At 43.1% G+C, this 13,675-nt stretch overlaps 1 protein-coding gene across 3 annotated transcripts in view; it reads left to right on the top strand.

Moving 5' to 3' along the window:
- psmd1 (proteasome 26S subunit, non-ATPase 1) overlaps positions 1-11,157 on the top strand; it is a 33,233-nt gene extending 22,076 nt beyond the window's left edge. For 2 of the 3 annotated variants that reach the window (XM_081708197.1, XM_081708196.1), the window contains exons 17-25: positions 531-645; positions 2,253-2,369; positions 3,619-3,721; positions 5,796-5,965; positions 6,489-6,581; positions 6,900-6,992; positions 8,014-8,190; positions 9,037-9,197; positions 10,788-11,157. In XM_081708197.1, the coding sequence (XP_081564323.1) occupies positions 531-645; positions 2,253-2,369; positions 3,619-3,721; positions 5,796-5,965; positions 6,489-6,581; positions 6,900-6,992; positions 8,014-8,190; positions 9,037-9,183 (1,015 nt within the window). In that variant the 3' untranslated portion in view covers positions 9,184-9,197; positions 10,788-11,157. The remainder of the gene's footprint in view (positions 1-530; positions 646-2,252; positions 2,370-3,618; positions 3,722-5,795; positions 5,966-6,488; positions 6,582-6,899; positions 6,993-8,013; positions 8,191-9,036; positions 9,198-10,787) is intronic. The other variant, XM_027023430.3, reaches the window with a different exon arrangement.
- The last annotated feature ends 2,518 nt before the right edge of the window (positions 11,158-13,675 follow it).

The raw sequence follows: 13,675 nt of genomic DNA, 5'->3' as shown, positions 1-13,675 counted from the left end.
TTAAAGAAACTTTCTTGACACATCTGCCTTGACTTAGGAGGGTTGCTAGAAGGTATTTGAGTTGAGTTTCAGAAAAACTTGTGAAGAGACCTTTTTTTTTTTTTTTTTTTTTTTAGCTTGAAATGGCAGGATTGGTAAGAGCCAGGAAAATGTGATGATGAAACTAAGCTTTAGAGTTTGTGTGGCAGAGTGTAGTGGCATGGGAGGGAGGGTGATGTGCTGTGTGATTAGGGGATGGAGTGGTGTGGGGAGGGTGGAATGGGGTATGTGCTGTGTTGGGTTACTATGCAGTGAAGTCTCGATGTTAACTTTAATTACTGGTCAAAGCTAGTTAATTGAGAGGGGGGAAAATGTACTCAATTATAAGTGTCATGACAGACACCATCTATGGTGTGACCCCTATCCAGTTTGACCTCATCGAATTGATTACAATTCTGTTATTAATGTGTAGCTGTTTAAGGTGCGTGTGTGTGTGTGTGTGTGTGTGTGTGTGTGTGTGTGTGTGTGTGTGTGTGTGTATACATGTGCAGGACTCCAGAGCAGTGCCCTAGTGTGGTGTCCCTCCTGTCTGAGAGCTACAACCCCCATGTGCGCTGTGGAGCAGCCATGGCTCTGGGCATCTGCTGCGCTGGCACTGGCTACAAGGTGAGTTCAGCTGTTCCTCAGTCTCCCCGCCCCATCCCCTCATTCTGTCCGTCATTCAGTATCACTGACATAATTTCCTGTGGGACTGTGGAGCTGGAGGTCATTTTTGGCACAGTGTGTCAGCTGAACCCCAGCATATGTCTGTTTTTTTGATCTTTTAATGAGATTAGTGCAGTTCAACTTCTAGAGTGAGCAAACTGTTATCACCGAGCAGCGTCTTCTCTGTTGGTGTCTTTATGGTGTTTGGCCATTAATGGATCCAACTGAGTGAAAAAAATGCACAGTTTACAGCTATTATTGTAGAAGAGCATCTTTTTGGTATTTTGACTGTGTGCTGGGAATCATTTGTATGTTCTTTAGGAAAAACCCATCTCATATGGAGGTAAAAAGATCATCTGAGCTGAGTATGAGTTAATCCCTGTCTGCAAGGCATGCTGTCATTTGTGGTCCATGCACTTTAGAAGAAGAGTGAAAAGGTGTCAGGCCTGTTATACAGGCCACCCATTGGAAATGGGCCACAAGCAATCATTTGTACACCTGCACTTTGGTTATTTTTATTGCAGTATTATTTGTGTTCATTCTGTGCTGACCAAAAAAGTGTCTAGGAAAGCTGTTTACACCCTTTTACACCCCCCTCTTTCAAACATGAGAAAGCTTCATGCACACACTGTTTAAGGAGCGTGCAGTTTGTCTGATGAATGAGATCAGAAGTGCTTGATAACTTGCTTGTGGAGGCAAGCATCTAGACTTGGTGGGTTCTACTGCTGATTCTGCCATAGTAGGGGTCTTACTCTGTGTCTCCTTATCTACCACGTGCCTGGATGCTTTGAGCAAAGTTTTTGTCATTTCCAACTGTGCAAACCTCCAAACCCTTGATCGCAAGCACATCAGTGGAACCCAAAGCTTGAGTTTGACAGTAGATGTGTATATATGAGCTCCCCTACAAGAAAGGCATGTATTCAGGGATGCAGCGCTGTAGACTGCTTTGGTCAGGGGCGAACGGCGCGTTTATTTTGCCTCTCATCACAAGACCTGCTCAACTGATGCATTTGAGGGTTTTTTTTTTTTTTAACTCAGTAGAGGAAGCTTCTTGGCACTTGGATCAGACATACTGAGAAACAGAATGAGGAATGAAAGGTTCAGGATGCTTAAGCGCTTCATGGGCTGCTGCTTCTACACTCCATGATTGTATCTGTGCTTTGAGTGTGTAGAGATGTGCTGGGATGCGGGAGGGAGGCTGTGCTGTGACAGTGCGACAAGGAGCTTCTCCTCTTAGCACCTTAACAGTGTGCAGAGGAGCCCAGTAGTGTCAGGGAGAGCAGTTTCACCTGGGGTTGCCTGCTAGCTACCTACAGTTGCTCTTACTGTTATCACCATATAAACGTGAATGCTTCACAGCTGCCAGAAACTTGCCAGTATTTTGGCTCCATCAGTGTGTCCTGATCATCAGAAAAACAAGGACTGCTCGGATAGTAAAGAGCCAAACTGTACCTTTTTTATTTGTTTAAAATAAAATGACTTCAATTACTGTATAATGTGAAGTAATTTCAGATTTTCTACTGCATTTGCACTAAAGATGGTTGACCTCCTAAAATTGTTTTGTACAGGAAGCAATAAACCTGCTTGAACCCATGACGAATGACCCGGTGAACTATGTCAGGCAAGGAGCTCTCATTGCCTCTGCCCTCATTATGATACAGCAGAGTGAGGTCACCTGCCCAAAGGTAAGAGCATGACGAGACCCAGCTGTGCAGGTTATTTGATTTGAATGAATTGGTTTTCAATGAAACACATTTCAAGCATGTCACCTCAGGATTAGTTCTGAAATGAAGTGTGTTCTAAACACTGGGTTTGGATCTAATTGCTAATGATCGGTTATTGTATTGGCCCAATAAATTGAATATTGGTGCATCCCTAGTTTTAAGAAAGGATCTCGAACACCCTTCCGGACTTTCACTTTCTTTGATATTTTCCAATTTTCCATGAATTATTGTGATTTAGATATTGTTTCTGGCTGCAGTATCATGAAACCCTCTTTTGAAGTTCTTTCTTACATTTCCTATTGATTATGGTAATGAGCCCCCTCTGCACAGATGGTTACAGTGAAAACCATAATAACCACCTGCTATCTCTTAGAATTTCAAAAATGAAATTTGTTAGCATTCTGATTGCTCACAAAAATACTTCCCTGCAGCTTCATCAGACCAATATGAAGTGCTTATACATGCAGTATTGATCCACAAAATGATTTAAAGACTGCTGTAAGGACCATGGCATTACACTGCCGTATTTACCATTAGAGGAGAATGAGAAATTCAAGCTCTGTGCGTGGACGAGCCTGTCTGCATGGGCGAGCCTGTTTGATGTTGCCTCATAGCGTTATAGTGTGGCACGTGCTAAATGGAGTGTCTTAGTCAGATATTTTTAAATATTTGGAATCCAGAGTTGACAACATAGGAAGAGGAGACCAATTGTTTTGCAACTCCTGTTTACCATATGCACTGTAAGTCTTGCATATTCATCATTACATGTAGTAGTGGTGTGCAGTGTGCTCCCGCTCTCTGCATGGGCCTGTAATTTTATACAAAGCTGATCCATAATAATTCATTTTTGGTAAATCTCAGAGTGGCTCCAAAAACCTTTAATTCTTTATTTGCCAAAAAAAGGATATCAGGTTTTGATCCCCAGATTTTAAATTGCTCATGTGTGTTACCTGACCAGATCACTCTTCTGTTTTATTGTGCTGATGATTTTGGAACACTGAATTGTACTGGAGCACTTGGGAAAAGTTTAGTACCGAATAATTTAGTCATTCCAGTGTGGACAGGATGCCAGTGGCCTGACCCCTCTGAGGCCCAAAGTGAAACATTTCTAGCTCTAGCCATGCGCACTAAGCCTTTTCAGTGGTTTGATGGAGGTGTTTATTGCTCTTCACCTTGTGATTTAAGCAGTATTCACTTTCTCTCTTTATAGGTCAACCAGTTCAGGCAGCTGTATGCGAAGGTGATCAACGATAAGCACGATGATGTTATGGCCAAGTTTGGAGCCATCTTGGCTCAGGGCATCCTTGATGCAGGTGAGGACTCCGGTGAACTGTTCTAAAATGTTTTTTTCCCCCAATTTATAGAATCTGCTCGTTTCTTGAGACCAGTTATTGCTTGTTATTTGTAATGCTTACATTTCAAACCGGAGCAGGGAGGGATCGGTTTCTTAGCCTGACACCAGATGTCCTTTTAGCAGTAACATGGATGTACAACATGCAGTTTCGCACTGAGATGCTGCTTGGTTGTTTGCCCCACTAGTGAAAGAACAAAATATTAATTCACATCTCAGCACATTTCTGATTCACTGTGAATACCCTGCTCCCTTGTCCTCCGGGATTTCATTGCGATGAGTTAGTTGCATGTCTGTGGAGGTGGGTTCTGTTTGTGTGTTTTGGTGTGAAAGAGCTGCTTCTGTTGATGTGTATCGGTGCCCTGTGAGCCTGAACAACTATATGGCTTAGTCATCAACAGGCTTTTGCTTGCCTGCATTCTCTTTGTGTATGGGGGGTTCTGTGTGGTTTTTCCCAAGGTGGTCTGTATGAAGGAGATTTGAGAGAACTGCATGCTATTACCCAGAAACGTTGATGACTCTAGAGTATTCTGCAGTAATAGTCCAGTGTACATTACAAACATCTCTATTCTGCTTTGCATTTGTGTTTGGATCTTTTGTAGTTCAGTAATGTTGCTCCCATCTCATCACTATAAGCACCATTGCCTTTGCAGGTTTGGGTTTGGGGCTGTGAGACAGTGCTGACTGGTACTGAACAGCTCTGGGACATTATCAAAAATATCTTTGCGTGGTTGGGGCTGTGAGAAAGAGATGAGAGATTTGCATGAAATCAGTAAGGTGATTGCACCCTGTCCTCCCCATCACTACCAACACATCATGCCCCACCCTTAACAACCTCTAGTATGGAGATTGTTTTTAGCCCCTCACCCTGACCATCAACCCCTCTGTCCTCTTGTTAAATGCACAACCTACAGGTATAAATAAAATATGGAACCTTACGAATACTTCACAGAACATGCCTTTGTTCTCTGTAATTGTGATCAATTCCAACTGCAGTTCATATTCACTTCTAATCAAATGACACTCGTCCAGTTTGAGCATCATTTAAAGCAGGTTTAGTTCATCTGTAAATATGCCCAGTCAACCTTCTCTCCACATTTTGCAATCTACATTGTGCCCATTGCCTTATGAAAACAGTCAGTTATCCCAGCTCTGCTCCTAGCAGAGGCTAACAATGCATTCTTTGGAAATCTGGCAGTTCTCAAAAACTGTCACTGGTTGTTTGAGGTCTGTTAATTTGGAGAAGCGATCATACTGGTAAATATGTTTGGAATTTTCTCTTTCCAAGATGATCTGGCACTAATCAGGAATGAGTCGTCAGAAATCTGAAGAGCAGTGCTCTGCACTGGGCTGTGTGTAGTTTCAATGGCACGGCACATTTGAAGTAGCCTCTTGACTAGACAAGAGCCTGAGTCAAACAGTTTATTCCCCAGAGGGCACTCAGCAAGCAGGAAACATCCAGATGATTTAGCATCCCCACTGCCCTGCTTGAGGTGGTGTACAGACTTTGATTACAGACTGGTGGGGCCAAAGATGAAATTGTGTTGTTTTTGTTCTGTTCACCAGTGTAAAAGTACTTCCCTTTTGTCCTCTAATGATTAGCTCCACACCTCCTTCCTGCCTCCCCGCCCCACCCTGATGGAGGGTGGCCTGTTATTTAGCTTCTCTTTGCTAAGCTTCAGCCTTGACCTTCATGTAAGCCCTCATTAATTGCCCAGTTCACTCTCTGCTCCTGCTCCCTGGACCCAGACAGGAAGAGCCCTTGGAGAGCAGTGTTCTCTGCCTTCAGAGCTCCATTGTTCTGATAAAATACCCCTCCTGTCATATCTTATCTGCTGCTGCAGGATGAACAATAGTAATGTCTCATACAAATTAAAGTATTTGGCTTAAGGTTGGTGGTATTAACTTTTTGGTTCTTAATCCCACCCCCACCCCCCCACCCCCCATCCTGCCTCTGTCTCTCTGTCATCCCCCGCCATCCTGCCGCTCTCTCTCTCATTGACCCCACGTTCCTCTGTGACCACCCCTCCTCCCAGGTGGCCGTAATGTGACCATCTCCTTGCAGTCCCGCACTGGACATACACACATGCCCTCAGTGGTGGGGCTCCTGGTCTTCACCCAGTTCTGGTTCTGGTTCCCACTCTCTCACTTTTTGTCTCTGGCCTTCACCCCTACCGCCATCATTGGCCTCAACAAAGACCTGAAGGTAACCGTGCAGTGCCTTGTTCTGAGATTTAGTTCACTGTGTGCTGCCCTTTTAAATTAACAAGCCTTTTAACACCCTTTTTTTTTTTTAAACTAGACAAATACAAAAAAGCATGGGGAGTGATATAATTCCTTGTGGCACCAATTATTTTATGTATGGTTATTAAAGTGACTTCTAAACACCTGCTCCCAGCAAGCCTGTGTCAGCTGACACTTTTAGTTCTTTGTTATCTTACTGGAAGGGTATATACCATTTGGGTAGTGGTGGCTCAGTGATTAAGGTACTTGACTTGTAATCAGATGGTTGCCAGTTCAAGCCCCACCATTGCCAAGTGGGCCCATGAATACCCTTAACCCTCAATTGATCTAATGCTTTGTATGAAAGCATCAGTTAAATGTATTGCAATATACCAACAATGCTCTCTCTCCACTGCGCTAGCCTTAAGGTCATGCCCAGTAGCCACTGTAGAACTCGCATGATGTCATCTGAAAGATGGGTTTTATTGTGCTATATGTCTGTCCAGATGCCCAAGGTGCAGTACCGGTCCAATTGCAAACCCTCTACCTTCGCCTATCCCCCTGCCCTGGAGGTGCCCAAAGAGAAGGAGAAGGAGAAGGTGAGGACTGCAGTGTAGGGCTTTCTAGCCTAGCCCCAATAATGCAAATTTTCTGAAGTGTTCAGCCAGGTGCATTGCATCAGGGAAACACCAGTGTGTGAAGAGTATAGGGTTTTGCAGGGCTGAGCCCATGTTTGCCACATGTTTGTGCAAAGTGCTTGAAAGCCACAGTTGGGAGTTTTGCTGGCAATGTGTTTACTGACTTGTTTAGTCCCGTAGACATGAAATGGAATGAAGTCTACTGGTCTGCTAGAGTTTAAAGTCAGTTCACGTTCTTCCCTTGATTGGTGCTCATTGTGTTCTTTTATTTTTTGGCAGGTTTCCACTGCTGTTCTGTCCATCACCGCGAAAGCCAAGAAGAAAGAGAAAGAAAAAGAGAAGAAGGAGAAAGAAGAGGAGAAGATGGAAGTGGTATGTTTAATTCTGCATGAGGCTACAGCTGTTCCTCACTGTGCCTCACACAGTACTTACCTTCAGTGGATTGTGCTCTGTCCCTCTCTCACACATTGCAGCTGATGTGTGCGTGCGTGTGAGAGCGAGAACGTTTTGAGAACGCTCTGAAGCAGAAAAGAGTCTGCACCTCAAGCACAGCTTCTCATGAAATGGAAAAGTAGTGGAGGCCCACGGGTGGGGCTCTGCTGGTGAAGAATGGCTTTGATTTGCTAATGGCTTGCAGAGGCTGCTGCTGTTGGACGGTGGCGTGTAACGAGAGGTCAAAGGGCAAGTCCATGGCTTCATCATTTCCCTCTCAAAACTGCCAACTGGCCACCCATTGCTCTCAGTGATAGATTTGAGAATATTGGCTTTATTTGCTGTCAGCACTGTTGAGTTCTCCTGGCCACGGGGGAAGTGCACATGCACCTAATTGTGCCTGCAGGCTTTCAAGGCCCCTACAGAGACAAGCTGGGGAAACTGAAGCTGGCCTCACAGGGTCTGGCTGAGTTGAGTTGAGTTGAGTGAATTAGGTCTAAGCTTCTATATAATCTTGTCATTGGCTATCTCTTATCTGAACGATCCAGCTTTATAATTGCCCGTAACAGACGTTCATCATGTTTCACTGTTTTCACTTTCCCGTTTTCCTTTGAGACTTTACTGACTTGTTCACGCCCGCACACATGGGCCTGTGTGGGGGCCATGGCTCATTGGTCAGACATGCTTTTGCCCGCTCGAGCCCTGGAGAGGTTTGAGGGTTCTGACACACTGCTGCACTTCAAAGGCCTCCAAGTACTCTAGCAGCCTCACTGAAACGCTACATGAACACTGCAGAAACTAAGCTGGATTCATTAGATTTAAACAAAACTAATGTAGCACAGACGGTTTGTCATGACCCCGGTCCATTACAGCTGCATGAATTGGTGAAAAGTTATTTAATTGAAGAGCTCCTACCGATCACATTGTTTTAATGTGCAGTTCTGTCACACTGTATTTGAAGCAGGAAACCCAAGAGGCTGAGAAAGAGAAGAAAGATGAAGAGAAGGAGAAAGAAAAGGAGAAGAAGAAGGAACAGGAGCCTAACTTCCAGATGCTGGAGAACCCTGCGCGGGTTATGCCAGCCCAGCTCCGTGTACTTGCTATGCCTGACAACTGCCGCTACCAGCCCTTTAAACCAGTGAGTGAGTCTGTCCTGGCCCTGCTCCACCCAACACACAAATGGGCATGCAAACCTTTCTTACTAAATGGGGAGAAAAATACAATTGACTCTTCTCATTTCTGGCCCATAAAGCCTTGCTTGGATTCTAGCCAGTTGTAAATGTTTGACAGTTTTCCACCCTAAATAATGACTTGGGTCATCCCCCACATGCAACCTGACTCCTCCAGAGATGATGACAACACTCCACTAATGGTCTCAAATAAACAGAAATGAGAGCAGAGTAAAGGTTTAAGCCATGGAGGTCAGCTGTCTGACAAAGATACCCGCTGGCCCTGCTCCACTCTTTCATTAGAAGGCCTTTCTCTTCCATGGTTTTTAGAAATACCGCGTAGATAAACAAAAACAGGTCAGCAGTTAGACGGCCTTACTTACTGACCATTTATAACTGTTTTAGTGTAGATTTTTGAGAAGGCCTTTAGAACACAGTGTGGTGGACTTGCGTAAGGCTCTGCCTCTGTACTAGGGGCTGAGCACTGCGGTATAGGGGTTGTTCAGAACACCAACTCAAGGCTAAACACTGCATAATGGGACCGGGGCTCCAACCATTTTGGAGTGGAGACTGGGTACTTATCTCCATGGTAACACAGCTAAGTGTCAGCAAAGGAGAGCGAGGTTGCAGGAGGCAACATGAGGATACGTGCCCCCCACCTCTCTTCCTCCCCCGTGTCTCCCTTTCTCCTTTTCTTCCTCTGACTCTCTAAAGTCTGGCACCAGCCCACAGGTCAGAGCTGGGCCAGTGGGACTAGCGCTTACCTTTCTGTACAAAATGGAGACAGTGATCTGATTCAATCTGTCCTCCTTTAGTTGCACACGGGTGGCATCATTATCCTAAAGGACACCAGTGAAGAGGAGGAGGAGCTTGTGGAACCAGTCTCCGCCCACGGGCCCAAAATCGAAGAGGAGGAGCAGGAGCCAGAAGCCCCAGAGCCATTTGAGTACATAGACGAGTGAATGTTCTCCCATAGGTATGCAGAACTCCACAGTACCATCAAAGCAGAGCTCATTACCTCTTCCCCAAAACCTTCTTTAACACCAATGTGAATTCAGTTTCTTCTGAATTCTGAGTTTCTTCTACTGGAACTCATTCTATGAAGCCAAGAGTAGTATCTCTGTTTTGAAGTTTCCCTACACCCATGTCACCCAGTACCCAATGGTGTGATTCATGTATGTTCAGTAATTTCCCCAGCCATTGTTCTCTGGAAGATGGGTGATGTTTGCTTTAGATTGTCCAGAGATAGGTTTAGCAGAGTAGCATAAGGCCTTTGAGCTGGCTGAACCCTTCATTGCCTGTGGAATGAAAGCAATGGCAGCAGCTCTGAGTCATCAGCACTGGACCTGAACGAGAGGCCTCTTGCTCTCTGGATCCTCTCTTTCCCCTTCCCTCCCCTGGCCTGGTTGTGCACATAGAGCTGCTGTCTGCCCCACAGCTTCACTCCTATTCACTATCGTCACACTCCTACCAAAATGGACTCCCAGTAACATTAACAGTGAATGTTGTTGGGACCTTTTGCTTAATCTTTTGGGGGGGGGGGGGTTTGTTTTGTTTTTTGCTAGATAGATAATAAAGAAAGAAAAACAGACCAGCCAACAAAGGATCAGTCAGATTCTAGTGCTTTCTTTTATGTCTGCATTCTAGCCATACACAGACGTACACAACTTTAAGGGTTAATACTAAAGATGGCATTAATACAAATTTTTCTGCACTGACTTTGCATTTGATTGCCACCCTATATGGATACCAAGCCGATATTTTTTTCATGAAAAACCACTGTGGTTTGGTTTGGTTGATTGTTGGAAAAAAAAACAGATTTTTGTCTCTGCTCTGCATGGTAGTATCACTCACCGACTCCTGAAATTTACACTAGGCCTATATAGGTTGTCTGCATTTCTTTTTCTCAGTACTGAATGCACTTGTAATTCTACAACAATTTAATAATGACATCATTCTTCTTCTCATGATTTGCAGTGGTAAATCTAATGACAATTACAAGATATTGTTTGTAACCTAAGCGTAGCCAAAATTCAGCAGTTTTTTCACTTTTCATGCAGTTGGATCATGTATAAATTTAATATCATAGACCTGTTCCACAAACTGTTATCAAAACTACATGATGCAATGCAAGTATTCACACATGGAGTACATGGATATATGCATTTGATTAACAGTTTTAATTGTTTACCTAATAGTTTTAATTGTTTAAATCTCTGCAGCTGTGTATAAATTGCACCCAATCTGTTGTGTAACCAGCTGAAACTAACCTGGCTTGACCTGTGGTGTGCTGCTGTAATATTTTCAGGCCTACTTATGTCATGGTATCCGGGCGGTTTCCTTAAATATTTTTCTTCAAATATTCGCTAGGATTTTTTTCCTAGATATTGAACCAATTCCAATGCGTGTTATGGGATCAGTGCCATCTTTAGTTAAAACTCATTCTAAATCCCCATCTTTTCTTTTTTTCAGTTTTAATGTAAGCTTCATTTTACTCTGAGAAAATGATGCATTTCTGTGATGTGTAGAGAAATTAATCCGTGTCTGATTTCCTTTGCTCTCACAGGTGGTGAATCCATTAGGATCCAAGCAAGCACCCTTCTGTGTTCTGTCCTCCCCCCCAAGGCCTTATTTCAGTTTACTTCCTCAAACTGGCCTCATAGCCAATGTTTTACATTATCATTTTCTGTTATTACAATAAAAAAAAAGTTAAAAAAACAAAAACAAACTGCTGGACAAATGTGTTTGTGTTTTTCCTCCATGCTAGTTAGCACATACAGTGTGTATATAGCCCTCCAGAATGGTTTGAGTTCATTCTGGGCTTCTGTCAGTGTGTTCTGTACGCTCTTCAGTATGCTTCTCCAAACCACTGTCTTGGCTGCTTGGGGAATTGAGTTAGAATGTTGCTGAAATAAAAATTTAAGAAGTGAAAATTATTCATTTTTCCTTAAAATTTGTTCAGTAAACAAGCATGGGTTTTGAGGGTAGGGTTCACTCATTAATTCAGTAGCTTCCCAATGGACAATTAATGATTTGAAATTGTTTTATATCTTACATTTAGATGGGACAGCATATTTCGTTTAAAGTGTCAGTCTTGTGTGTAAATTAAAGCCCCAGTAAGTTATGGCCATTATGATCAAAAGAACTTGCTTAGTTGATTTACCTTGCTACTGTCTCTGTCATACTCCCACTCCCACAAGCAAAAACATACATTCCATTTATTTTCTTCACTGGTCATGTTAAAAGGAGATTAAGATTAACCTTAATGTTTCCAAGAACCAGTTAGTATGAGTTATTAGTGTAATTTCAACAGTCATTGTAAATCCAGGCACATCTCATTATCCAAGAAAAATAAAACCACATGAAATTATTCCAGAATGTACATACAGTTCAGATCAGATAGTGTATGATCTTAAATTAACCAAAGGTATGGATCATATAGAAAGTCATTTTAAGTGTCAAATTAACTTACAGTGGATCTTGATTTTGTATGTCAGCGTGCTGTGATTGTTACTTTTTTTTCTTTTCTTTTTTTTTTTTTTTTAAACAAAAACATCTGGGTGTATTCCTGCACCATCATGCATTCTTTAACCTGACGGGTTTTAGTCAGATGCACAGAAGCATTTAGTCACACATTTAACACACTGTTAACTGTTACCCATAAAAGGACCAGGTTGTGCTAGTGTATTGATTTCCCATGTTTTAAAAACATTCCACCCACCATTTATCTATCTGTCCTTCTCTTATCTCTTGCTATTTTGAGTATCCTTTGATTCTTCACAGCTTCATGCTTTTTTTTTGGAAACACAATTAACAGTTCTGAGATTTAAAAGTTTTTTCTTTCACTTCAACAGTAGTGTAATAAACTTGTCAGCTTGTGGGAGTTATTCGTTGTGAGTTGTTTTGTTTGCTGCCCAACATGAAACAGCATATGCAACCAGAGCCTTTCTTAGGCATCTGTCCATTCATGAAACTCATTCTCTAATTAGAAAAGCGAGACACCAACATCATGTTCCCTTCTGGGCAAGAACGTGAGCAAATTTGCACAGCAATTGCTTTGAGTAACACAGAAGACATGAAGGTCTATTTTGATCAGAAATGGTGAAGTTGAAGAGTAACAGGGTCTTCTGACTCCTGTCCATCTAATCATATTTTGCCAGAGTGAGTTCTGGATCAGCTCACTCTTGTAATAGTATTCAGGTAAGGAAAAAAACACAGGCACTTCTAGCAGTTCTGTTGTGGCCGGTTCAAAGCGGGGCTAAGAAGGTTATTTTATTTGGGTTATCAACAGTCAGCAGTCAGCAATGCTGAATTAATGACTATCTTGGAAGGCTGTCTTTGTGTTCAGCCATTTTCAGGAAGAATTGGTCTTCCTTAAAAAAAATTGTTGTCCTTGTATGAAGATAAGCCCATAGATGGTGATGGGTCTGCATTATGCCACCCTGGCAACCCTGAGGGCCGTTGAAGAGAGCTGAGGAATGGTGCCTCCTATCTGTCAGGCTGCTGGCCCACATACCTGCCTCGCTCTCTTCCGTGGAGTCACAGTCTGCTGCAGCTGCAGTGAGGAACCTACGATGAGCAAGCTTCCCACTGGGTCAATCAGCAGCCCGGTCCAAGTGAGGCAGACTAGGGAGAAGGCGTGCAGGCCTTGGTCAGGAGCCTTCTGTTTGTTGTACTTGCTGGATGCGGTGATTGATGAAAAGGCGGCCCTTTGGACTGGAATCACTTTTTATGACCCTTCAAGAGCAAAGGAACAGGGTGGTTTGTGAATCTTGGCTGGGCTTGTGGGTATATTATAAATAAGGTGTTATTACGGCTATGTGTGGCCAAGTGTCATAGCCCTATCTATGGGAACTGCATTTACTGGGACATGTGGCATGACACCAGCAAATGACAGCATTTGCTTTGAGAAACTGGGAATTTGGGTTCAAACCAGAGGGTCATTAATTTCAGACAACTCTGCTTATGACTTTTACACATCCACATTGTATGTTTGACTTAGCTATTATGATAACCATGCTGCTTTCGATATTATCACTTACATTTTTCAAAGGATGATCGAGGGATGAGGAGTGCAGTCCAGGCCTCAGCGCCAGGCTTGAGCAAGAATTGCATAAGAGTGTAAGAGAAAACCCGGGAAACGTTCTGAGTTTATCTAAAGGATTAGCCATGTTGATAGGATTCTCTCAGTGCCCATAGAACAGTGCACTGTTTTTGCAGGTGGCCGAAATCTGTTCAGAACAGTCAATAACAGACCCAGGCATACATCAAGCCAGAGGCATTCCACACCCCCATTCTGAATCCTATTTCATTACACTGCATCTACATGGAGTACATTTTTGGAACCAATAATACAAACAGATGACACAGTTAGATCCTCTCAGGCCATTTTTAAATGTCCCTCAGTGGCTTTTCAGGCAATCATACGTGTTAAGATTAGTAGGTGTTAAAACT

The sequence above is a fragment of the Electrophorus electricus genome, chromosome 26 (genome assembly GCF_041902795.1).
Source record: "Electrophorus electricus isolate QZ-2024a chromosome 26, ASM4190279v1, whole genome shotgun sequence".
In the NCBI taxonomy this organism is placed as follows: Eukaryota; Metazoa; Chordata; class Actinopteri; order Gymnotiformes; family Gymnotidae; genus Electrophorus; species Electrophorus electricus.
This window is presented reverse-complemented; position numbering and strand designations above follow the sequence as displayed.